The sequence below is a fragment of the Oryzias melastigma genome, linkage group LG4 (assembly GCF_002922805.2).
Source record: "Oryzias melastigma strain HK-1 linkage group LG4, ASM292280v2, whole genome shotgun sequence".
In the NCBI taxonomy this organism is placed as follows: domain Eukaryota; kingdom Metazoa; phylum Chordata; class Actinopteri; order Beloniformes; family Adrianichthyidae; genus Oryzias; species Oryzias melastigma.
The window spans coordinates 8211757-8237686 of NC_050515.1; the positions used below are offsets into that span (position 1 = coordinate 8211757).

At 36.5% G+C, this 25930-nt stretch overlaps 1 protein-coding gene and 1 long non-coding RNA gene across 2 annotated transcripts in view; one reads left to right on the plus strand and one right to left on the minus strand.

Moving 5' to 3' along the window:
• The window catches only part of pex5la (peroxisomal biogenesis factor 5-like a), a 105430-nt gene that overhangs the window by 66594 nt on the left and 12906 nt on the right, over positions 1–25930 (plus strand). The window contains exons 8-12 of the mRNA XM_024278765.2: positions 1660–1755; positions 15497–15613; positions 18279–18422; positions 20148–20218; positions 21528–21746. Of these exons, the coding sequence (XP_024134533.1) occupies positions 1660–1755; positions 15497–15613; positions 18279–18422; positions 20148–20218; positions 21528–21746 (647 nt within the window). The remainder of the gene's footprint in view (positions 1–1659; positions 1756–15496; positions 15614–18278; positions 18423–20147; positions 20219–21527; positions 21747–25930) is intronic.
• The window catches only part of LOC112150433, a 69870-nt gene that overhangs the window by 40782 nt on the left and 3158 nt on the right, over positions 1–25930 (minus strand). Inside the window, exon 2 of the long non-coding RNA XR_002919960.2 lies at positions 22064–22184. This is a non-coding gene — a long non-coding RNA (uncharacterized LOC112150433). The remainder of the gene's footprint in view (positions 1–22063; positions 22185–25930) is intronic.

The window sequence follows — 25930 nt, forward strand, 5'->3', positions numbered from 1 at the left end:
GTGGAGGGAGAATAAAAGTAACAGCAGCTTTTCTTGTGTTATAATGATGTCTCATTTTGGTTGGCAGCAGCTGTAATAATTAACTAAAGAGTTTGTGCAGATCCCAGATTTTATCAATGGTATCAGACGGCATACAAGCCTGTCCTGAAGTTTCATCCATGAAAGAGTCTGATGCATCCAGTCTGTGCTAGTCCTGAAAGGACAACCCAGAGCTAATCCTGCAGGTTTTTTAACTATGTCTAATTTTATGTATTAAAAATTAATTAGGTATGCATACATTTGTGCTCTACTAAACTTGCTTTTGGTATTCTCCTGCCAATTGTCGTCTTGGTAAATAATAGGTTTATCAATAAGTTGATATTTTGTAAGCTCAGTTATCTTGCAAAATCATTAAATACATCTGGATTGTATGAAAGTGCAGAGTTTAGGGATTTTTCTTTTAATAACTTAAGCAACAAAACATTCACAGAATGTTGGATTTCCTGTCTTTTTCTTCTACAAGTTTGCTTTTTTTTTAAAAAAATAATGTATTCATGAGAAAATATTTGACCTTAGAAGAACATTGTCATTCCAATCAGACTTTAAGCATTGCAAAATGACCAAGTATTACCATGTCTGGACTATTTTTATTCCAGTCTTTTATCTTTGATTGTAGAAGTTAAAAAAATTACGAGCTCCAAGTCAAAAATCCCCAATTAAATGTTTAAAAATGTCCTGAAAATGAACACTAAGATATTCAGTGAATCCTTAGCTGTATGAAATACAATCAATTAAGCAAAACAAACATTTTTGAAATGAGATTTTTGGGTGGATTTCTCCTCAAAACATTAAAATTCTGTGGAAAGCATTCCAAAACAAGTAAAAGGAGAGAATAAAAAACACACTAAAAACACCAAAATGCATTAAATGTTGCAAGATTTGCTTCTAACCCTGCATGCATTTTTATTTTCCTTTTAAACAAACACGTGAGCGTCTGCAGTAAATTGAGGTTATATCTTCCATCTTTGCAGAAGTCATTTTGCAGAATGATAGCTGACACATTAATAACAGGAAATTGTTACAGGTAATAGCCTGGCTAACTGCCAAGCAGAGAAAGTCGCAGAGAATCCTCTGCCTTTATGATGGGTTTGCTAATCCTAAAAACACAGTTGTGATTATAGAACATGCAGCATCATCTGGCCATGAAAATCTACCTAGAAACAAATTTACCTTCACAGATGTAATGTGAATCTATTCAAATATTGCATATATCTGCAATCCGCCTCAGCTTCAGTGTAGATTTGTTGTGTAAAAGCTGTCAAAACAGTTGTATTGCTGCATGTGAAGGTGCACAGAGAGCGCCCAGGCTCAGGTGAAAAACTTGGACACAGCAGATAAGTAGCATGCTGTTCAGATGAGAAGCGGGGCTTGCTGGGGTCGGGGTAGTGCTTACTGAAGTGATTTTTGCCGTCCTCCCCAAGCATGTCAAAAGGCTTCATGCGCCCTGAGAAAGCAGAGCTGGCTGACCCTGCACACTCTCCCCGCCCGCCTCTTCTTCAAGTGTGTATGTGTGTCGGATTTATTTGTAGAATGTGAATGTGTGCGTCAAGTACAGGTGCATATATTGTGTTTTTTTTTTGCATAAATGTCCATACTATTAAACGTATGTGTGTGTGACAGGCCCGCCTGACGAAGGAGCACCGCTGGGGGAGCACCCTGCTTTCCAGACATCAGTCACTGGAGGAGGAGTTCGAGCGAGCCAAGGCTGCCGTTGAGGTAAGCCGAGTGCAGCTCCGTATAAAAAGCCCTCGCATCTGTAACCTGTCAGAGACGGCCATCACCGCCGTTGACTTTTAATGAGACTTGACAAGAAAGGACGAGAAGGATTTCAGTCTCCAGCAGGTGAAGTTTGCTTTAACTGCTAAATGTCTTCGATGACAATCATTTCTGTAAATATCAGAGCGGTCATTATTGGCAAGAACTCAGTTCAGAAGATATTTAGTAACTTTTTCGGACCTTTAATGAGTTTAAACATAAAACACCCTATAAAGATTTAATTTTAATAAAAAATATTACTTTAACTCTTCATTATTTAAGTTCGTATGGTTTTTTATGTACATTTTCTTCAAAATTTGACTTTAAAATCTAAAAGTAGTTTTTGAATTTTTAGTAAAAAGTAATAGATTTTTGCAGCTGATAAAATCAGTTTTTGTAAAAGCAGTTCTTCTGCATCTCAGTCGGCCTTTTCTGTCATTTTGTTCAGCTTCAGTAATTCAGTTGCTTTGATGCTGCTGAGCCAATAGATGATGCAGAATAAATTGCACCTTGCACAACAGACTTTCAGAAAATATGCAACAAGCCGAATAACCAATGCAGTTTGGGAAAATAAAGGCTTTTTCTGTTGTACCTCATAAATAAGCAGGGATGCAGTGATGGTCTGTGGACAAAGAGACATTTTCTATCATTTTCTTTGTAAAGTAAACATGTAAAAACATTTTTTTTTTGTTTATTTTCTAAAGAAAGTTAAGAAATAATCTGGGACTTTTATTTTGAAACAAATTTATAAAAACACATTTTACTTTGTTCTATATACCAGAATGTAGCATGAAGATTCTCAAAATTATAATCTTCTCCTGATTAAAAGTTAGTGCAGAATAGAGATTTTCTACCATCACAGATTTAAAGAACTTTGAAACTGAAATTCTTTAAACGTAGATACTTTATTTGTCACATATACAACAAAATATAAAAGCACGCTTAGGTTGGTGCATCATTAATTAAAAAAATATAACTAATGCAATCAATAAATAGAATGTGAATAATTTTCTTAACTAGAAATGAAAATTAATTAACAACTAATAGATAAAAAGTGTATCTAAAATTGGTTTATTTGACTGTCAAATAGCAACCAGGGGGGAAAAAAAAGAACCCGAAGGCATCAGTTTGTGTCTGATGTGGGAGTGAGATGACAGTAAGCAGTATTTAAGATCCACACTGAGATGAGACTATAGACGAGGAGCTGAGGGTCAAGGAAAGGTTCAATGTCTGCGTAGGTGAGCTTCCTACTGAGCCGGAAAGCATATTTATCTCATTGGCTCTCCTGAGGAAACAATAAATCGGATTCCTCTTCCGGCTGAAGCCTGTGCTTTGTTTTGTTTAGGTTTTTTTATTATGGTCATTTTTTTTTAAATGTTGAAAATATTGATTTTATTGGGGAGTATTCTGTGAGGATTGTGCCCATGGATTTGGTTTGCCAGTGAAGTTTCTTGGTTTTAATCATGACTTTTTATTGTTGAGGTTATCCGCTCAGCTTCATTACCATTTCTGTTGGGAGTGTTTGGTTTTTGGTCATGTTTGTCAGTCACACCAGTTCCAGGTTTATCATGATCCAAAGTTGTCTTGATTTATTCATTATAGCTGTCATCCCAGTACAAAGTTGTGATAAAGAGCAAAAGTTGAGAGTTGAAATGTTTGCCTTGGGCTGCAGCTCCACTTATCTATTGCACAAGTTTCTTGAAATGCAAGAGAGAACATTGTTGTGCTACCGCACCCCTGCCACCATTTGTGATTCCCCTTTTAGTATTTATGAGCTTTGCTGTCGCAGTCTTTCTCTGATCATTTGCAGACTAGAACAAAATTCCAGTCGTAGCACAACTGGCGTCTGTCTGACGGACAAAAGAGGGTTAAACTTCAGCATGAAATTGCAGTTTTGCACCCAAACAATTGCTTTGATTTACCAGAGTAGCAATCACTTTTTTCCTTTAATTGAGGAATATGAGCAAAAACATATAAATCACTCATAAAAAGACACTTTTAAGTCTTAAAATTACCCAAAAAAATCAAATGAAGCCATACATTAGTGCACAATAATTACATAAAAGTGACAAAAGTTTCCTATTTTGAGAGTAAAAAAACAAATTAAACAGTATATAATTACAAAATACTACTTTATTCTCTACTTATTATTGCAAAATGTTATTTTTATACATGAAATATAACTAAACTAATATACACAAGAACAAACAACATTTATTGCTTTTTTGTAGAAGGCAGCATTATAAGAAGTATTTGGTCGATTATACGTGTTTTTATTTTAACCTAATAAGAAATAGAATACTGAATACCATAAGAAATGAGAAGGGATACTAAAGGGCACTCACATGACAGATTTACCACACATGCAGAACTTTATCAAAAATCTAGAAATGTTGAAAAAACACAATTTCACTATTACACTGTTTCCATTAAATCATTAATGGAAATCATTCCATTAAATCATTTATTCGCAATAATTATGCCAATAAACACAAACCAACTCATGGGATAAGTCATTCAAAAACATGGTGACAGATGTAAACAATACCTTTATTTACAGCTGATACCATCATCAAATCACAAAAACTTTAATTAACCCATGTTTCAAAGAGTTCTCACTGCGAATAATAAACGAAAACACAAATAATATAAAAAATAGATAATTAGCCTTGCACATACAGAATTGTCATGTAAATTTAACACTATCTTAGACCACAAATTAATGAAAATTATAAAATAAAAACATCTATATCTCATTAACTCAAGAGGAAAACCTTAAGAAATACACAGCTTCACTTCTGGAACTTGGAAACATATCTGCAGTAGTGCTGGGCAGATTGATCCAAAATATCGAATAGTATAGATCTTTAATTGGTATCACAGCGATGAAAAAATAATTGAGATTTTGAGGTTTGTGTCACATTCACAGCATTTATGAAAAATGTCAACATTGGTATCAATATTTGCAATATTGACCGGTTTCGGATCGATACTCAAGTGCTAAGTGTTGCCCAGCCCTGCTGTGCAGAACTTCGTGAGACTCATTCAGGTGTGATAACCTGCATAACGTCACCCATGGCAACAATGAACTACAAGTGGAACAAAAAAGAAGTTTACCCCTTTTTAACAAAGTTTTTAACTGATAAACAGAAACATTTGTTAATATTTATTGACTGTAAAATGTCCCTTATTTATCTCAAATAATCAAAAAGATATTTTTTATTCATTAACCTATTTAATTCAAATTATTTTATAAACAAAATATATCAGAGATGCCTTTGACAGCAGCTACATATTTCTTTTAGTTTTTTCATTTTTCCATCAGCAAGGATCAATCTGTATTTCACTCCCTGCTAGCAAAAAGCTACATTTCTTGTGCCAAATCCACACACTGGAGTTCACGAGGTGGTTGACCCAGAAAAGAAATCTACTCTGGGCTCCTAACAATAGGAAGGTAAATAGGTCAGAGATTTTACAGACATGTCAGATCTTACCAGCGGAACCGTGGCGTTACAGTAACTAGAGTGTTTTATCTTTGTGTTGACTCAGAGACTGTGACATGCTTGTTTAGTCAACCATAATCGGAACAAAGGAAATATTTCTGCACAAGCCTGAGATCCAGCTTTTGTTCTCCTTTGAGCTCTGAGGGCTTTCATCACCCTTTTCAGTTCAATGTCATTGTTCAATTATTGACCCAACGATGAAATGGAATGAGAAAAAAATTAGATTTTCCAGCAAATCTTTAATGAGTTTTTTCCCCTCACAAAACAGGGTCAGTTGCCTTTTTTGTTGGAGATTTTAAAGGCAAATTTTTCATTTTTTTGCTTTCTCTGTTGGTATCTTTGTTGTGAGTTACATAAGACTATGATGTAAAAACATAAAAGAAGAAGAAAGAAGTTTAAGATTAGACAAAATATTAACTTTTTTGGGGATAAATTAAATAATTTAAAGCATGTAATTTTTAGGTCTTTTGAGGAGTGTGTGGTAGAGATTTGGAATTGTGGAACATGGATTTGTGACAATATCCTGCAGCCTCCATCTGGCAGACTTCAACCTTCAAGTCTATTATTACACTTTAACTTTTAAAGACGAATTATAATGCTAATTCTAATGCTAACAGTTCAACAAAGTTGAGCTTCGTGGATGTAGCGAAACAGGAAGTTTGTAGAGGATGCTGAGGAGAGGCTTAGATGATGGTAGATGGTTCATTGTGGTGACCCCTAAACTAGGGGTCCCCAAACTTTTTCTTGTGAGGGCCACATAACTGTTTTCTTCTCTGATGTGGGGCCGGGGTCGGTTTGTAGGCAAACTGAAAAGGTCTAACAATCACGGCTTAAACGTAAAGATTTATGCTTTTCCAGAAAGATACACATAGCCAACTTTTAAATAATTCCTTTCTGTAATCTTCACTAAAAAATAATACTAAAGCATAAAAATACCAGATATGTTGCATTATCTGCAATAGATTAAAATTTGAAGAAGCTCAAATTGATATGTAAAAACACTGAAGCTGACTGCTGAAAACGCTGAAAGTGATAGCTAGCTAAAATATTAGCGAAGTGCCAAATTAGCCAAAAAACTAAAAAAATAGTCAACAGCTAGCATGTAGCCGAAATATTAGCTAAACTTCAAAATATCCTAAAAAACTGGAAAGAACACTAAACTTGCAAAAACAGCTAGCATGTAGCTGGAATATTAGCTGAATGCAAAATTTGCCTAAAAACCTGTAAAAATGCCTAATCTAGCCAAAAACAGCTAGCAAAAAGCTAAAATATTAGCTAATCTCCAAATTAGCCTCAAAAACTGAAAAACGCCTAAATTAGCTAAAACAGCTAGCATGTAGCTGAAATATTAGCCAAAGGCAAAATTAGCTTAAAAAACTGGAAAAATGTCTAATTTAGTAAAAACAGTTTGGGGACCAAATGTGTAGGAGGGCCGAATCCGGCCCGCGAGCCGTAGTTTGGGGACCCCTGCCTTACAGGGAACAGCCGAAGGGCAGAGACTAAGATCAGGAGAGGCAGAGAAACTTGTTCAAATTGGTGCCTGGAGGTGGAACAGTGAACATCTTGTAAATGACACAAAGGTGGCACTGATGAGAGAAATCTCTGAGGTTTCCATGCTTTTACAAAGGAAAAAAAAAAACAAAAAACTCCCTAACATGGAAGAATGGAATGTCAGCAGGCAAAAACGGTGAGCTCAGCTTTTAATTTCTTTACGAGGTGGCTGATAAAGAGATACTTTAGGCAGAGAGTGGGCTTTTTTTCATTAAATGGTAGCTGCAGGCTGCAGGGAACAATGCTCAAGTCGTACGAGCAGCAAAAATCCCCCAAAGGGGTGATAAAAAGATATGAAGACGACTTTGAGGTCTTTTATTTTATTGAAATAAGAGCTTAAAAGCATTATCTGAGTGAATATTGTCTAATCATCATTGGTGTAGTTGGAGATCACAGAGGTATTATGCTTGAATAAGAACTAAAATTAAAGCCAAGTGATCAAAAGGTCAGGGACCACGTCTTCACCTCCGTGTTTATCCAAGTTACGAGAATGCAGCAATGGAGAGTAATTCACTCTCACGATATTGTTATCTATTGTAGAATCATTCCCAAAGATACCAAATAAGAACTAATCAAAACAAAAAGATGATGGTTAAAACATTTCTTTAGTACTCCAAAGCAGAAATCAACAGAACTTGTAATTCAATTTAGGATTTCCTTTCTTTTACCCCAAAGTACAAGAAATGACTGAAATCACCAGAACATGTGCTCATCAAAGTCTTCCTATAGAAGTAATCATACTCTGTAAAAATGCATTCATAGCACTTTGTCCAGTAGAATGTCTTTTACTCCTCTCTGAGTGACAGTATCGGGGCTCGGGCTTTCTATTTTGGTCTTGCTGACCAAGGACCCAGCAGCGGGTGGCCCGTTAACATTAAAAGACCTGGCTAGCCTCGCGTGGAAATGAGATTTGTCTTTTCCTTTTTTCCTCTTTACCGTCTCACCTGAGATAATAAGACATCTTTAAAATGTAAGCCCCTCTGTGCAGAGCAAATAAGCTAATAGGTAACACATGTTCAGGGCTCAACATAATTCACGCGCAGATGATGATGGAGCGAATGGAAATATTTACTAAAGCATTTTTTTAATAAAATTAGTAAAAATGGAAAGTTCGTCTTACAATATTTTCACAGCTAATTGTTCAGTTGTGGGTTTGAAATCTATGATTATAAATCTATGGTGGCCCTGAAGTTCAAAACAAATCACTCAATGCAAAAACATAATAAAAGATCATAATGACAATGTAAAAGCCAAACAGCTAATAAAAGAGCATTTTAGTGATCAAAACAGAATTCCACAAAACAATAAATTGAGTAATAAGGAAAAAAAATCAAAACAATAGTAATTTACAGAAATCTAAATTAAATGTTAAAAGAAAAACACAATAGGAACTGGAAATGTAAGTACTATGGGGCATTACTTATTGTATGATGACGTTTGAATTTCGACGTTTGAATTTTTTCAATTTTTGCATTTTAATAAAAGTTTTATGATTAGTTTGAACAAGTGAACAATCCTGGTAAGGATTTGCAAAGTGCAGCACTTCCATCTTTCTCTTTTTGTTCCGACTTGCCCCCGTAACTCCTGGCCAATGACTGAATAGATCTTTAGTCACATGGTTTTGTTTGCAAGCTTTGATCCGGAAAACGATAGTCTGCTTGACTGCAGTCTGAATACAAACTAAACACAAGGTTTGGGACTCGATCCGGAACAAATTAGGCAGACTCGGTCCGGAACAAATCATTTTCCCAGTCTGAATACACCCTAACTAATCCAGAGAACATGAAGAGGTCAGCCGCATAATTAAGACAAATTTACTCCTCACTCTGAACTGAGCCAGTTCAGTAGTATGGGCCAAAACATTAACTCCATAGCATGCTTCCATTCCAAAAAGGTCATTTGTTTAGTGTAACAGGGTGAAGGAAGAATTCCATCTGCATTAGGATCTACTATACTATTACTTGTCTTTAATATAGTTATTAGCACAAAAGGGGTTTTTTTTTTTAAGCAAACTGCTTCATAGTTTAACATAGACAGTCTAGTTATATATTACAAATAATATGTTTATATCATATATTTAGGTCACAGGTAGACTGTGACATCAAAGAAAAGCTTATTGTCAGCAAGAAAGAAATTAAACATGTAAATGAGTATTTATATCAATGAGCAATCCTAACCTACACTACCTAAACTACCATTTGTCTCATTTGGTGTTGCGATAGATAAACAAATCTGGAAAAGGGGAAACAGATAGAATACAAAAATGAAGGAATTTGTTTTGCATTAGAGTGAATAAGTATTGATGGACAATAACTAACTTTTCTGTATCATGTCAATTATTTTTGCTCTTTTAAAAAAAAAAAAAAAAATTGCATGTTCTGTTTTACTTCCGGGTATTAAAACGGTCCATAAAAATGACCTACATTTCATAAATAATTGTTTTTTGGTGTTCTCGAAGGTAATATATGACATAGTTTAGTCTGAAAGGCTGAAAAAAAATATTGGTATTGCCCCTTCAAGCTCTTTCCTGCTAGCTTACAGCCGCTCACAATCTCAACCTAACATTACTGGTGCAACAAAATGGTGAGCAATATCAAAGCTATCCCGCCGTACAGTTTTGAGCCAGATTCCACCTCAGACAAGGAAAACAAAGACGTTCATGGATCTATTTGTTTAAAAGTGCATACATCCGATTGGAGCCCGCTGATTGTAGCACCTATGTAACAACTACAAGAATTTTTTAAAGCAATTTTTTGTCTGCTCCTTATTCAAAACAATTAATTAATTTGATTTGAATATCTCTTCTATCATGAGTAAAATGCCACAAGAACATGTTAAAACATAAAAAAAACACAATTTTCATTTCATTCTTTAACTGTTTACATGTAGAGCAAATAAAGTTCCATTAAAATCACACATAAAACAAATGTGTTTTAGAGGACTTGGTCCATTTTAGTAAATTGCCAGCATTTCCTTATATAATGAGCCACATGACCTCAATTATCTCACAAAACTGCAAAAATCTAGATGTAATCAAAAGAGTTTATGATTTCTCTAAAGTGTCTTCAAAGTTGAGGGTGAAGCAACAACCACATCTCCGTTTCCAATTCCCAATTTGTTTGGAGGTAGCAGAGATGTCTGCTGACAGCTCTTTGTCTCTCATCTGAGTCGCGGCTTCCCTTCAGAAATTCTCCTTTCTCTGTTCCATCTCTGACTCAGGTCTCATCAAACTCAACATCACAAAGAACCACTTTTAAATTAAAACACATTTGCATACTGTTCAATATTAATTTTCACACAACATGCATCTGTGTTGTGTGATTAGGAGCAAATGAGTGACACTAAATGAGGGTTTCTACTGCAAATATTTGACTGTAAGACAGCAAGTAATGAAACAATGAACCAAGTCATGGTGTAAACACGAGCCTGCAGCACTCCGAGAAATAATAAGAGTCATTACAGCTGTATTACATAAATGATAGAAATGGTGGTGTTTTTGAAAAGCACTCTCATGAGCACCAATATGAAGATTAAACACAGCTTGAATGAAGAGCTGAGCTATAATTTTGCTAAAACATTAGAAAAATTGCATTTTTTGCATCTTTACAATACACATCCTTCACAGAAAAATATAAAATAAAATATGGTCATTTGTAATAATTAACCAATGAAATTATTAGCTGCCTTTCCATTAGCTATGAAACTGCACAAATTGGATTTGTGATAATATGGAAACAAAAATGTAAAAAAAATAGGTGGTTTTTGCGGCATATCAAAACTGCAATGGAAACACCTAATTAAATGAGTCATGTGACCAACAACCAGATACCACACCACAGTTTCCGCTTCCACTCCCATGTAGCTTGATGGCCTGAATAAGACGCCGACGTCTCCTTTGATAGATGATGATGAGCGCTATAGTCCCGTGGCAGAAATCTGAATGTATCTGCTGTAAATCAAAGTATTGTACACATCCATTGCCATGCTTTGCGTTTATTTGTCATTTCTAGATTTTCGTTAAAGTTTTACGCATTTGTATAATGCAGCTTTTGTTACTGTCAATGGGAACTATTTTGCTCTTGTGCTGGTCCATCTTCCCCCTTATTTGGTTCACTACAAGACAATTCCTTGAATATTTCAATATTTGATTTATATAAAGACCCACTCCAGTGAAAGTTATGTTTTTAACACACTCTTGTGGCATTTTTCTGATGATGGAGAACATAAATATATGACAAAAATTTGAAATGGCCTTTCCGAGTATTTCTTTTTTAAAATTATTGTGAATCAGAAGCAGACGAAAAATGTAGTTTGAAAAAAAACATAATTGTGATGTAGAAAATACACAGATTGGGCTCCAATCCATTTTGATTGATCCATTTGTAGGCAAATACATCCATGAACGTCCTCATTTTTGGACAAACGTCCCAAAACTGTACGGCTGGATAGCTCCAATTTTGGTCTCCATTTCTGTGGCACCAGTGATGTTAGTTTAGCAGGAGAGCGTGTAAACAGAAAGCACAGTTATCCCTGATGGGAATAGGGGGCGGGTTTCGTCCACACCATCGGTCCCGCCCACATCATTTAGAGGCAATTTCTAAAAAGCGACTGCCATTCTCCAGAAACTGTCCAAGAAATTTTTTTTTTTTTTTTTAATAATTTTATTTTAGCTAAAAAAGGTTTAATCATAATTAAAAGATTAAAAATGTTATTTTGCTTTTAAAATAGATCAAAAGATGATTGGAGTGGGTCTTTGAAGCTATTGCCATTCAATAATTTTTATGATATTCATCCAAAAACCAGCTGTTCACCATGTTGACTAAACTTGTCATATAACTGAAAGTTCCAGCTTTTCTGTTGTTCCATGTAAACAACTATAAATGTAGTTTTTTTTTTAAAATAACTCCTTGTTGCCGCACCTTCACCTGGAGGCATCAGTTAACTCCCTCAGGCTATGTGAGTAATGGTCAGCTGTCTGCAATTACCTGCCGCCTCACGCCATTGAAGGCCACAGCATGACCCTGGTGTCAATCAAAAGGCTCATCTCGCGTGAACACATGACGACCTTTGACACCAACATGCATCGTTACAGATCCATCCCTGCATGTTTGGCTTGTGTCTACAGCGCCGCTGCGCGCACACCGACATGTCATGAAGGCTGTTCTGCTCTGTTTGGCTTCATTCTGCTCACTTTGTTCAGAAATACAGCCAAGAATCATGGATTCAGTCGACTGAAAATGAAAGGGGAATGCGATGCATGCAAGTTTTACAGTCAAGACGTTCCATGCATTGGTGGTGACAGTGAGGGGCCTTGTGCAAAAACAAAATTAAACTCTTTTTGATGTGATTTGGCTAAAACTTCCATCACATCTATACATGTCAGATACTTGTGATGTAAGGACCCAAAAGGCAATAGACTTTAGGCAAACCTCAAAGGTCTAATGAATAAACCTAACAGAGGAACAAAAGAAAACATGACTAAAAACAAGTAATATCATAGAAATAAGGTAAAGTAGTGGTACATTCCCACAAAGATAACCCTTTTCCGTCATTATATATATATATCCCACGGTTGTAATGTGGACATACATGTATATTTGCCAGTTTAAGAGAAATTGTATTAAAAAATAAATAAATAAATAAAAGGAATTAAAAAAAAAAAATCAAATAAACAAAAATACAGGGAGGGCTTGAAATATGTAATTTGACTATTTTTATTGTACAATATATTAAAATAGAATTTTATTCTTTAAACATTAAGATTTAATATTTGGTTTCAACTGTTATTTTATATTTCAAATGGGCAGAAATGCAAAATAACCAAACAAGCCTTTGAATAAACTCTAAATTGAAGGGGAACATCAAGATTAAATTGTAAAACATGAGATAAATGATACGGTCCAACTTCAGTTTTAGTTAAATCCCCTCATGCGGCTTTTTCAGCGCTGCAGCTTCATTCTGCTGTGAAAGAAGCTTAGCGGTGTTGCAGAAGCCAAAATGAGCAGATTAAACCCTGTTAATTCTTTCTGTGGCACCAAAATTTGGTGTGGGTTTCATGTTGCAGCCGTCTCAAGATAAAAGAACAGTGAGAGTAAAATGTACTTTAAAGACCAAGAAGAAAGCATGAAACTCTGATATACTAATAGAAATATGTTTACATGTTTTCAAGAGTGAAAGGTTTAGCAAAACAATGAAAATGCATTGATTCTTAGTTGAATTTGTGAAAGCAGTGAGACAAAGAATTGAGATCAATTATATTGCAAAAACCACTCCAGCTAAAAACTGTATTTATTATCAAAAGTTGCATTATTTCCCTCTATACATGAGAAAGATTTATTTTCATTTTTTGTCAAATTTAACATTTTTAAAAATTGTTTTAGAAATAAAAAAAAAAAGTATCTTAACCCCTTAAGACCCGTCGCCCTCATGTCCTCAGAAACATGGACTCTTTAACCACCTTCAAATCACAACTCAAAACTTTCTATTCAGAAAAGTTTATCCATAGCGTCTCCCGTCCTGTTTATTACTTTCATATTTTATTTTTTGATCTTGTTTGTTTTACCTGCGTGTGTTTTGTCTGTTTTGTTGTAAAGAGACCTTGAGAGGCTTGAAAGGCACGTTTAAATAAAATGTATTAATATTATTATGTGTGAAGATCACATTTGTGGTTATTTTACGGCTATTGTTAATTCTGCTTAACTGTAGCTGTGTGGAGACGGTTTGCTCATATATTAGCTCGGGTTTTAGGAGGCTAAATATGTATATATTAAAAAGACATTCCCCACAGTGGAATCATAAAACATTTTCAAATTCTTTTTATGCACATAAATCCACATCTGAGATAAAGAGAGATATAACGAGAGATGCAGGGAGATAAAAAGAGATGTAGAGTGATATAGAAAAATGTAGAGATATAGATAGAGAGATGTAGAGAAAAATATAGATGTAGAGAGATAGAGGTGTAGAGAGATATAGAACATTGTAGGAATATAGAGATATAGAGAGAAATAGAGAGAGATGTAGAGATAAATAGACATACAGAGATGTTTAGTGATAGATATATATAGACTTACAAATATGTAGAGAGATAGAGATGTAGAGCAATAAAGAAATGTGTAGAGATAGAGATAGATGTAGATATATAAAGAAAGATGTTGAAATATAGAGAGATGTAGAGATGTAGAGAGATAGAGATGTAAAGAGATATAGACATACAGAGATGTTTAGTGATACAGATATATATACACTTACAAATGTGTAGAGATAGAGATGTAGAGCAATAAAGAAAAATGTAGAAATAGAGATGTAGAGAGATAAAGAATGATGTTGAAATATAGATATAAAGAGATTTAGAGAGAAATAGAGATGTAGAGAGATATATACCTATAGAGATGTAGAGATATATAGAGATACAGATATATATGGATTTACAAACATATACACAGAAATTGATGTAGGGAGATATAGAAAGATGTAGAGATACAGATAGAGATAGAGTGATGTAGAGAGAAAAAAAGAGAGATGTAGAGCGAAATAGAGATGTAAAGATATATATAGAGATGTAGAGATATAAAGAAATAGATACAGAAAAGGAGATTTAGAGAGAGATGTAAAGAAATAGAGAGAGACTATCCAAAGTGCATTTTTGACTTCTAACCGCTCCTTCCACTTGAACTCCCTGTACATTTAATTAGCCACATTTTTTTCCAACAGCTCTTCTGCCTTCAGGCTTGTCTGTAGCATCCTCAGCTCAATGAACAAACAGAACCTGCACTCACTCCACATCAAATCCATTCCAGGTGATTCAGACACAAAAGCAAAGACCTTTTTAAAATGAGATTGGAGAATGGAGCGAGCTCATGTTCAAACATCATTTTGCAGAATCTTTTAGCTTTTTCGAGGCTCTTCTGCTGTTTTCGGGAACCGTTTGATGTGGAAAAAATAAATCTGCATTGATTTAACAAAAAATAGTTCTGAGATACTGAAAACCTTTAAAACACTAGAATGATTTACTTTGAACTGTTTGCTTTTACTAGGACTAATCCTTCAAACCACATTACAAAGCTTCTTTTAATTAAAGTCTTTAGTACATAATCCATGCAGATTATCGATATTAACAAAACAACTATCAATAAATGTGAAAATAAATCTGGCAGAATAACCTGCAACAACCTTTGAGTCTTTACTCACCTAAACAGTTTTAAATGTCAAACAGTTGGTGATATTACTCCTGTAGTTTGGCATTTTGTCCTGTACCATTAAAAATGTTGTGATTACTTGCTATATATTTTTTTATTGTTCCTAACTAGTGGGATTCCGTTCAATTATTTGAAAGCGAGTCCACTCGTTGGAGGTGGATTCATCAATATGTTTTTGTCATTTTGTTCCTCCGAATTCTGTTTTGCCATTTCACTCCAAATGCGATGAGTCAGCAGGAGTGAGGAGTCTGTACAATACAAGGGGCCGCTGAACCTGATGGATGTGACATTTCCAGCAGGAAGGTGGTGAGAAATGTAAGAAGAGCAGTCGTTCTGCAGCACACTAATCACTCATCCCCTCCTGTCATCCTCCGTTCTTTGTATGTCTATCCACCCCCCCTCCTCTTGAACTGTCTCCCCTCTCTCCGGTGCTCCGCTCGACGTCTGCAGTCGGATACGGAGTTCTGGGATAAGATGCAGGCGGAGTGGGAAGAGCTGGCACGACGAAACTGGCTGACAGAAAACGAGCAGGCACAGATCCCTTCCTCCGTATCTCCACACGAGAAGGTTACTGTCTTTTAAAGGTTACACAGCATGAACACACACGACTCCGACGCTGAAAAATACTCTATTTACAACCTCTGTGGTGCAAACAGCACACACACATCCTAAAGATGCTCTTTATTAAGTTATCAAAAGTATTTAAGAGACAAAAACTGATTCAAGTGAAATGTTTTTTAAGAAGTACAAAAATATAAATTGAAATTGCACTTTTTTCCTGAGATTTCAGTTGTTTTTTGGCCTTTTGTTTGATTTTTTTGTATCAGTTAAGAGAAAGAGTTGCAGAATCAAGTGTTTAGACACCTTAAGCCGTAGTAACGACTGCAGTTGGATATTGGCTGCTGTGAAAAAAAAAAATGGGCATACAGGTACAGTTGTATACCTCTCAGTGAGCCTGTAGAGCAAAAATGTTCATACACTCCCCCCCCCCCCAATGGGTGACAAACATTCAAATGGATGATGTTCACACTGAACAAACAGGGAGGGGCTTCTGCTTCTTTTTCTACAATTTGCTAGCATATGTTCACCACCTACAGTTTGAAGAGGATTGGTGCAAAATCTTGCAATTTTGGCATGAAAAGGAAACAATTGTGTTCATGGTTTGCGTTGTTGCCATGGCGTATTACCATCACACCAGGAGACGGGCCTTTGTTTATCTTTACTTGAAGAACAAACGCAGGTGTTGTCAGGCTTGTTGCTGTGTCTGGGTTAACCAGGTAAACAGGCTAAGAGTCACAACCAAGTCCAAGTGCCCGATTTGCCAAAGTTTGATCTAATTAAGCTAGTAATGAGTGTTCAAAGGCCAAGCGTTTTGTACTTAGAGCTCCAAACTTAAATTGCTATGCTTGAATGCAAGAGTTCTACAAACGAGCATTCATTAAGACTTTCTATTGGAAGTGGCTGCTTGAACATGCGTTGCTGAGGGTGTTGTGAACGTAGCTTTAGACAACACACAAGGTCAGGTAGGAGGGAAGTAGGCGAGACGCAGGCACGTTGTATGAATTTTTTTTTTTTTTTTTAATTCTTGCAAATTTTGCGCAAGTCCATTAGTGCAACTTTGTATGCAACCTGACTGTTAGAAATGAGGAAATTAGCCAATTTTTGTGGGCATCCTACGGGCACTCAAGTATCAGTAAGAGTTCAGTACTCGCACGTTACCAACCACTAGAGCAGGGATAGGCAGCTCAAGGTCTGCAATCTTGCATGTTTTCCAACTTCACCTGCTCTGGCATGTTCTGATTGGCTGGACACATCTGAACCAGGTAATCAGTCATGAGTAGGGCTAGGATATCTGGAAATCCTGAAGACTTTCAGTCCTCGAGGCCTGGAGTTGCCTATCTCTGAACTAGAGTGTGGCGTAAAACCACCATACGTCATAGCACATCAAAAGTTCATGCGACTTACACCGTGTTTCCACTGAGTGGTCCGGTCCAGTACGGGGTAGTACAGTACAGTCCAGTTAAGTCTGGCTAGCGTTTCCACTCATTTTAGCCTCACTTCCACTGAGCAACACATAAGTGGTGTAGATCGCTAGCGTGCTGCCAGCTAACCTAAAAGCCAACTTAAAAACTTGAATTTTGCTGAGCATTTTAACTGAATTTGTCTTTAATTGGGCTTGTAATGATTGTTTTATGTGGTACTTGCTGTTGTCTTTTATGTTTCTTAGCTTGTGAGGTTTTGTCTTTTATGTTTTTACCTTTTGAAGTATTTGTTTTTATGCTTTTAACTTGTGAAGAACCTTGTGATTTTTGTCTACGAAAGGTGCTATATAAATAAAAATTACTTACTTACTGACCTACTACCCCAAGAGGTACCGTTATTTTGGTCCACTTTACAAAAAGAAACTTAAAATACCGGACCATACCGGACCGCTCAGTGGAAATGAGGCTTTATATTAACCTGACAAATACTTAAAAAAAAAAAACACTAAAATGATACGGTCCATTTTCATGAACTCTCCTAAAGTAGCAGTTCTCAAGACACATCTGTGTAGCCCTTAAGACGTAGCCACTCCTCTCTACAACCCTCCATGGACCCGGACAACCCCAAAACCTGCAGAACCCTCATGGGTCAACCTCCTATATGGGTGCACGTGACTAAAGCCTTAAGTTAGGATCACCACCAGCATTTATGATGCAACAGACTTAGATCTGTTTCTAAAATCCTGGCTGCAGTCGACATGCAAGTGTTGTGTTCAGGAAAAGTTTGATGTTGGATGTGTGAACACAGGACTACTTATTCATTTTCACTTGTCACTTAAAACTGATGTTATTTAACTATATATACAATATATGATTTTTATTCTTGTGTTGTTTATTTTTAGTTTTTTTTTGTATTCAAAGCTACTTTACAATCAACCATTATTGGTTAAAGATATCTAGAGAGCTGACTCCTCCTTCAGATTGAGTCATTCTTTTTGACTTCTTGATTAAAGACACCACTCACAGAAAAAGTTTCAAAGGCTAAATTTAACATTTAGAGAAAACAAACAAACAAACCCCAAGAATCTTGGTCCAGGTTTGATGTGATGCAGAAAAGACGAACTCCTGCTGCTGAAGCTTTACTTAGAAATGCAAAAATACAAGCAGGTTATGATGGTGTGCCTGTGAATGAGGAGGAGCAGCACGTTCTTCACTAAACTCAACTTTATTATCTTTTATTTATCTGAAAGGGTTACTACTTCCACACGGATAATCCCTATAAAGACCTACCTAATGCATTTGAAGAGGGACTGAAGAAGACTCGAGAGGGAGACCTGCCAAACGCTGTGCTTTTGTTGGAAGCCGCCGTCCTGCAGGACCCAAACGACTCAGAGGTGAGCGCGTTTGATACATTTTATATGCCTTTGTAATTTCCTTATTTAAGCATGGAGGCTGTCATATGTGCAGCATGGATTACCAATAAAACTGCGCCGTCTCAGCTGGGTTTTCAGCGCACAACTAACTCCAAATCCAGCGCCACTCACTCGACCTCCCGCTGTGCAAAGCTACGGGACAAGAATACCTCACTGACCACGGACCGCCAAGCTGATTTAGCAGGCAGCACCCACAGGCTTGACGCTGATTGCATGTTAGAGGAAAGGGGATTTTTTTCCCTCCCTCCTTCCTAAAAAGAGTTGTTTCCTGTAAAATACTGAACTTGCTCTTGATGAGAATTTCCATTTGCCCATCAAGCTGAATAATGGCTCATTCCGCTTGTTCTGTCTCCTTTTATTATCCTCCCAATTTCAAAAGCAGTGACCTCTGCCCGAGCCGAGGAGCAAAGCCGTCATACAAAGTGCTTTCAGAATCCCCTGAAATATACAGAAATGTGCCAGATATTCTGAGGAGAGGATTATCCCATGGTGTATGGAACTAATACGATTCCAGAATTCCTTCCAGGGTGCTTAGTGGCTTATTGGACCAATGTGAATCATTCAGAAAATAATTTTGCCCTTCATTTGAAAGAGTCAAACAAAACAGCGTCAACCCAGATTAGCCTTTAAAGAGATAACTAAATGTGCCCTTTCAGTCAGGATACAGAAAGTAGTGGTGAATTATCAAAGTTTTGTGGTCTTTTTTATGAAAGGAACCATCTTCATTGAAATAATGGACAGTGACTCACAGCAGCAGCACTGTGTCACTGACTGGAGACACTACATTTATTGGAATAAAGGTTGAAGAAGATATTAACATGAAGTCGGTAACTTCAGTGCACGTTGGTTTTCTTGTAATACACAATAATAGATGTCACAGTACAAGAATAACAACATAATATTTAATAATTCATAGCAGCTGTTACTTGAAGCTGCAGATTATATAAAGATTATCTAACGTAGATGTATGCAGGGTTGTAAATTATACAGATATGCATCAAAACATTGATACAGTACTGAGAGTTGCTGCATTATTGGTTCAAAACTACAATTACTAACATGATTTTGTTGGTAAAAAAGGTAAGATGACGGAACAGCTGGAGTGATCTAAAATATACTTTGGACAAATGTATATTTAAAAACTTCTCTTTGATTTAGATACTTCTTTTCAAATAATTTTAGGCCTTCACTGACGGCTTTGCAGGCCGTGACGGTACGCCACTGTCAAATGGCCAATAGGAGTGCAGACAAAACGCACAGTTCAGTCCATGCAAGTGGTCATGAGGCCGTTGTTTGTCAGTTTCACAAAAACTACCACTTGAAAATACAAATATACCACGTATTGTAGGAGATTCAGACACTTCATTCCTGTTCTGGGATAAAGATACTGTCATTTAATAAGGGGTGTTCAAGACTTAGCCAAGACTTTAATAAAATGTGTATACAAACATGCTGACTCTCATAGAATTAAACATTTTATGAAAAAATAGACTAATTTTAGAATTTTTTTCTTCATCTTTTAAGATGTGACTTAAGCAAGTAGGCTCCTCTGGCTTCTCTGTATTGGTCTCCTATGGTAAACATTTCGTTTTGTATTTGTAGCTACTCCTGTGTTTTATAAGAAATGTGATTGAGTCCAATTTTTGATGGTAAATTGCATGTTTTTGTTGTTTTTTCCACCTGAAGGCTTGGCAAGTGTTGGGAACCACACAAGCTGAAAATGAGAATGAGCAAGCAGCCATCGTCTCCCTCCAGAGGTAATGATAACCAATTAATCGCTCAAAATATTAGTCAGGTCCAGGAGATCTACAGCTGCTCCGTCAAACCTGGTTAAAATAGATGGCAGATTGTATTTGAAAGAAAAATACATTTAAAACAGGTTTAAAAAAATAAAATTAATTAAAAAAAAGAACCAAGTTCTGATAAGAGTCCTCATTTTCGTTTGTTAAACTACTGAAGCCATAAATTGCACTTTTTTCTTTTTTTTGGCTTGTGAATTAAAAGGCACAAAAAATAAATAAATAAGCCATTCCTCTGTTTCCTTTAACAAAAGACAACAACTGCAATCTGATTTGGAAAACATTACAAAAAACAATTAATTGTGTGAAATTATTAATGAAATTACACATGTTAATCTCCAAATATTAGGTGGATTCAGGCAAGATATTATTCTGTTTTTTACAGTCTCTCCATCTGTTAGAAGAGTAGTTTCAGTATGAAGTGAGATTAGAGGTTTGGAAGGCGTTATTTCCTATTTTTGCTTTGCTGGCTTCTTATCAGATGGCAAGCATTATATTTTTCTCAGTTCCTTAACGCATTACTGAATTAAATGAAACCACAAAGCCTTAAAAACAAAAGCATAAAAAAATATTTCTTCTTCCAGCTGTGTGAGTCAGCACTAAATATGTGGTTGGGCTCCTAATGGACAGATATCTTTCTACAGCAGAAGCCCATTTGGTTTGTCAGAAGATGGATTGATTAGGAAGTATTTGGGTTTTAGTGAGGCGTTGCTTACTGTGTAAAATACTCCATTCCCAAAGATATATGACATCTTTGGAAAAAAAACAAAAAAAAAATGTATTTCAGTGTTACAAAAAAGCATTTAAACTGATGATACTTGACAGAAAAAGAAACATGTTGGTCTCAGATTAGGAGGGCTTTAAGGAAATCTGTGAATAAGCAACCGCAAATCCTGATGAAACATGCTGTTTTTGGCTGTCCTCCCAGAATCCAAGTTGTTTAATGAAGACTTTTTTTTTTTTTTTAATTCAAAAGACATTATAGATGTCAGTGGCATCTATCCAGGTGATAGAAATCCTCCAATCACATTTTATCTGAGGAGCAAACACAAAGAAAGCTTTTGCCTAAATGCAAAACAAATTCAAATCAGCTCAAATGCTTCTGTGGGCAGCATGCAAAATAAAGAGGTGCAGCTCATTCAATCCACCAGCCTCAGCCTGATGCTCCTGCGCTTTGCCCTGCTCTAATTAATTTGTGTCAAATCTGGATTTCTCTTTGAAGTGCAAACCTGACACCAGGTCTTCCCTGCACCCCGTCTCCATCCAGGTGTTTGGAGCTCCACCCTAACAATCTCTTGGCCCTCATGGCTCTGGCGGTGAGCCTGACCAACACTGGAATGCGTCACGACGCCTGCGAGGCCTTGCTCCGCTGGCTGAGACACAACCCCAAGTACAAGCACCTTCTGAAGAGCAAAGCGCACCTGATAGGATCCCCAAACTCTCAACGAAGGATGTCTTCTGCTCCCAACATGGGCAGGCATGAAAGGTTGAACATTTTCTTTGAACTACATTGAAATTTTACCCCAAAAACATTTTTTGTGTAACCTGTATCATGACAAAAGGGACTGTGCATATCACAAAATAGAACCGACAGCCTTCACTGATGTCCACTGAGAAGAAATAATTTGTCCGTTTAATTTATGCCCCTGAGATTGATGTCTAATTGGTTTATTTCTGTTTGGCTGTGACATTAACAGGCTCTCTGCTGATTCAAAGGAAAGCTTTTTCATCACACGAGAAATGTGTCGTTACCATCATGTCACTCCCCTCTACATGAAACACAGCCGGCTGCGTCGGCCTTACCTGACACTCTGTGACACCTGGACCAAGTCCTTGTTGTGTCGCTTATTTACGCCCAGAAAGAGTGATGATGGAGTGAAGAGTTCAAAGGTTTCTGGTCTGAAGGTGAAAGAATACAAGAGACCTGAAAGGAAAAAGTAAAATAGCTAGTTTATTTTCCTGACTTGGTATTCTTTTCAGGTTTTAACCAAGTAAATGTGTGTTTTTAGCATGTTTTTGTTGATAGACGACACATTAAGAAATTGAAGCGCACAATTTCATTCTTAAGTGTTTCTTAGTTCAAACTCGGAGGTAGAATTTCTATAATGAACCACAGCCGCTCTGCAGAAAATATAACCCCAAAAACAAAAATGTCTTCATTTTAGCTAAAAACTGCTAAATTCGGTGACTTGGGACGAGGTTCATGATAGGTGAGGCACTGACATCATCACTCAGATTTACAAACATATGAACCCTATGGAGTAGCTTCTTCACTATTTGATTGACAACAGTTAAAGTGTGTTGTTTAAAATATAATTTAAACATTTATTTTCATTTACAAACTGTAATATACAAAAAAAAAGAAAAAAAAGCATAATCCTCCATTTAGAAAATTATGCTAAACGATATTAAAGAATATCTGGAGGTCTGCTCTTGCTAACTCTATTATTCTTTAGCTGCGGTGTCATATTCTCTGAGTCCACCAGCGCCCTCTGCCTAGAGGTAGGGGTACTGCTGGTGTCATCTAGTGTGTTTCTAAAGCGCATTTTTAGTGGATAAAGAGACTAAATGAGTCACAAACTGGCATCAATGTAATTGGATAGATGGAGAGAAATAGAAAAATGAAGTAAATAAAAATAAAGCGCCTTTTATGATGATATAAAGACCAAAACAGTACAGCGCATATGGATGTGTAAGCTGATTTCTCCTGTATTTGAACAAGAAATGTTTTAATTTGCTACTTTTTTTTTTTTTTTTTTTTACTGAAAAAAACATTGAGAATCGTCGTGGGAAAAAAGTAATCAGAGAATAGATGTGTCAAAAAAAACAGTATTTGATTTTTAATTTTAATAACTAAAAGTATATTAATCTTATTCCATTTACGTATTTTTATTTATATTTTGCTGGTGAGGCACAGGCTCCCTTATCTCCCCCATTACTAATAGACCACTAAGAACACTTTCACAGTTGATAAAAAAAAATATGTTCAAAGTGGGTCTTCCTATACTTTATGTGTAAATTGGGGTATTAAAGATAAAACCAATACCCCATAGGGTCTTTATCCAATCCCAACATACAGCTCACTAAAATAAAGAAACATTCCCAAAAGTCTTTAAAAAATATTCTTCCACACAAAAAAAAAAAATGTAAGAAGAATATAGAGGAAAAACAAACATGCTTCATTGCTTCTAGTAATTAACGCTTTCAGCAATCCAAACGTCGGCCGTCTCGCATGAAAGCAGGGACTACTTTTTACAAAAATGGCTGCAGTTGGATGAAATGAGCTGTCAGCAAAAGATTTACAAAACAAAAAAGCTTCAAGAGATGCAGAGACAGCTAGTATATAGGTTAGGCTGACTGGTTAAAATCAGTAGAATAAAGAACATAAGGTAGAGTTAATTGAGAGTATAAGTGAATTGACAATCAGTTCTCATTTACAATGACAGGCAGGTATAAGAACAACAGTAAAGGAACAAGAAAGCATCATCGACTTTCAGTCGATGGCATTCAACAAACAAATACTACAATTGTTAGAAACACGTGCAGTGATCTTGGAAAACAAGCTTGAAATGAGTTCTTAAATGCGACCCTGGTGTGAACGTGCTGAGCTTCAGAGTCTTCTGAAAGGGATTCTGGTCATTAGCAGAAAAACTACAAGACCAAAAGAGGTGCAAGCTTTTGGAATGACAAGACTGATTAAACCAAGTAAGCTAAAATAGAGACAGAAATTCTCATTACCAACTTACAGAAGTCAAAGGTCGATTTTCACTTAAATATGTTTTGTTTTTCAAGGAAAGAAATACTTTAAAAGGTTTTTTTTTCTTTTTGGTGTTCCAGGAGCATAAAAGGGAAAATCTTTCACCTGATACTTTTGCAATAATCTATCTTATCAAACTTTTTTGCCAAGAATATTTATATAGCTGTAAATCTATATGCACCTTTTAACTTAATCCAGCCTGAATTTAAAAAAAACAATCACGATTCGCACAAAAATTCATGTGTCCCGCCCCTCTTTCACCGCACGGCGAATTTGCTGCTTCCCACATGTCAAAAAATGTGTTTCTGAGATTGACGCCGTGGCCACGTGTGAAGGAGCAACCAGCTAATGTTTACAGCCTGATCGCTACATGGAGCGGTTTCTCTCACTTCCAATGTGGGAGACACAAACGGTGTTGAGAGATCAAGTTTATTTATTGGGAAGAGTTGTATAAAAGCATTGGTACTAACATATCTGGGTCTGGGTTTATGTGATCATTCAGTGATTTTACTAGGGACTGTGTCTTTATGACAGCCGATTCCATGGTGTTTCTGTGTCTCTGTGACTGAGTTTAAAGGCTCAATGTCTCGCAAGAGCAGGAGAAGGGAAAAATAAAAGCAATAAAATTAGGAGACCTTTTTATAATAATTGTCTTGATAAAAACAAGAAAAATACTACAAAGTTCAGGAGGCCCGAACAGGCAGCCTCCATACCCCGCAGCTGCTCTCTGTCTGCTGGCATATCGAGTGAGCGAGCGCCGCTGGCCCCAGGAGGCTGCCTGTTTGCGTCCAGAAAGTAAGTACCTCCACTGAAGAATTTTGGGTTTATATATATAATAAAAATAAATAAATAAAAAAGCGTCATGGGCTCCGAGTTGGATTAGATCCCAGAAACTTCCAATTTCCAGACCTGTCGCTTATACCACTGCGCCATCTAGTGGATGGTAAAAGTATTGCAAGTTCAAACTCCATTTTAACACTGAAAGTCTCCATAGTGCAAACATAAAGGGAATGTTGATGGTTTAACCCCCCCCCCAAAAAAATTGCCATTTTGTCAGTTATAGTGTTGATCCAGCTTAAAAATGTTTTGTGTACCTGCATTGAACCAAAAAATCCCTGAGAAAAGTCGCCGCTCATCCCCCTTTGGCTGCGTTTCCTGTTCTGTCTGTTACTTAGGAGGGGTTCTGATACTCCTCACATCCATCTGGCTGCAGGAGCTGTTTTCTGGACTTTTGTTTTGCTTGCAAGGGTCCCCCCTCCTCATGGGTGTTTTGGGCATCTGGGATCTGTCCTTTTGGGGAGGGGTACTGTAACGATTCCATCCTTAGGTTTTGTCATGCTTTTGTCATGTTCTGATTTCCCTGTCAGTCCCACCATGTTCAATTTAAATCATCCACAGCTGTCTTCATTTAGTTAATCAACCTCAGTGTATTTAAGTGTCTGGTTTTCAGTTCCTCATTGTCAGGTCATCTGCTCTGTTCTGTTACGGTTCTTCGCCACCATCCATGACAGCCTTTGCCACGTGAATAGCCTTCAGCGTGAACGTAGCATTACATTACCGGTGCAACAAAAATAACGAGCAGTTTTGGAGCCAGCTTAAACAAGGAAAATGAAGACGTGCATAGATCTATTTATATGCAAGTGTATCCATCAGAATGGAGCGGAGCAGGGAGCTTGTGGCCCAACAAATACCTTTTCTATTTTTCAAACGGCGTTTTTTGCTCTTGAATCCCAATGATTTAACCAAGAAATACTCAGAAATGTAATATATGAGCTCCATTATGAGAAAATGCCACAAGAACATGTTAAAAGCTAAATTTTCTTTTCGCCAACAATATTTTTATTGTTTTTTTTATAAGAAAACAAATAAATTAACACAAACGGTTATTAAATAAAATATACATGTCACAAACC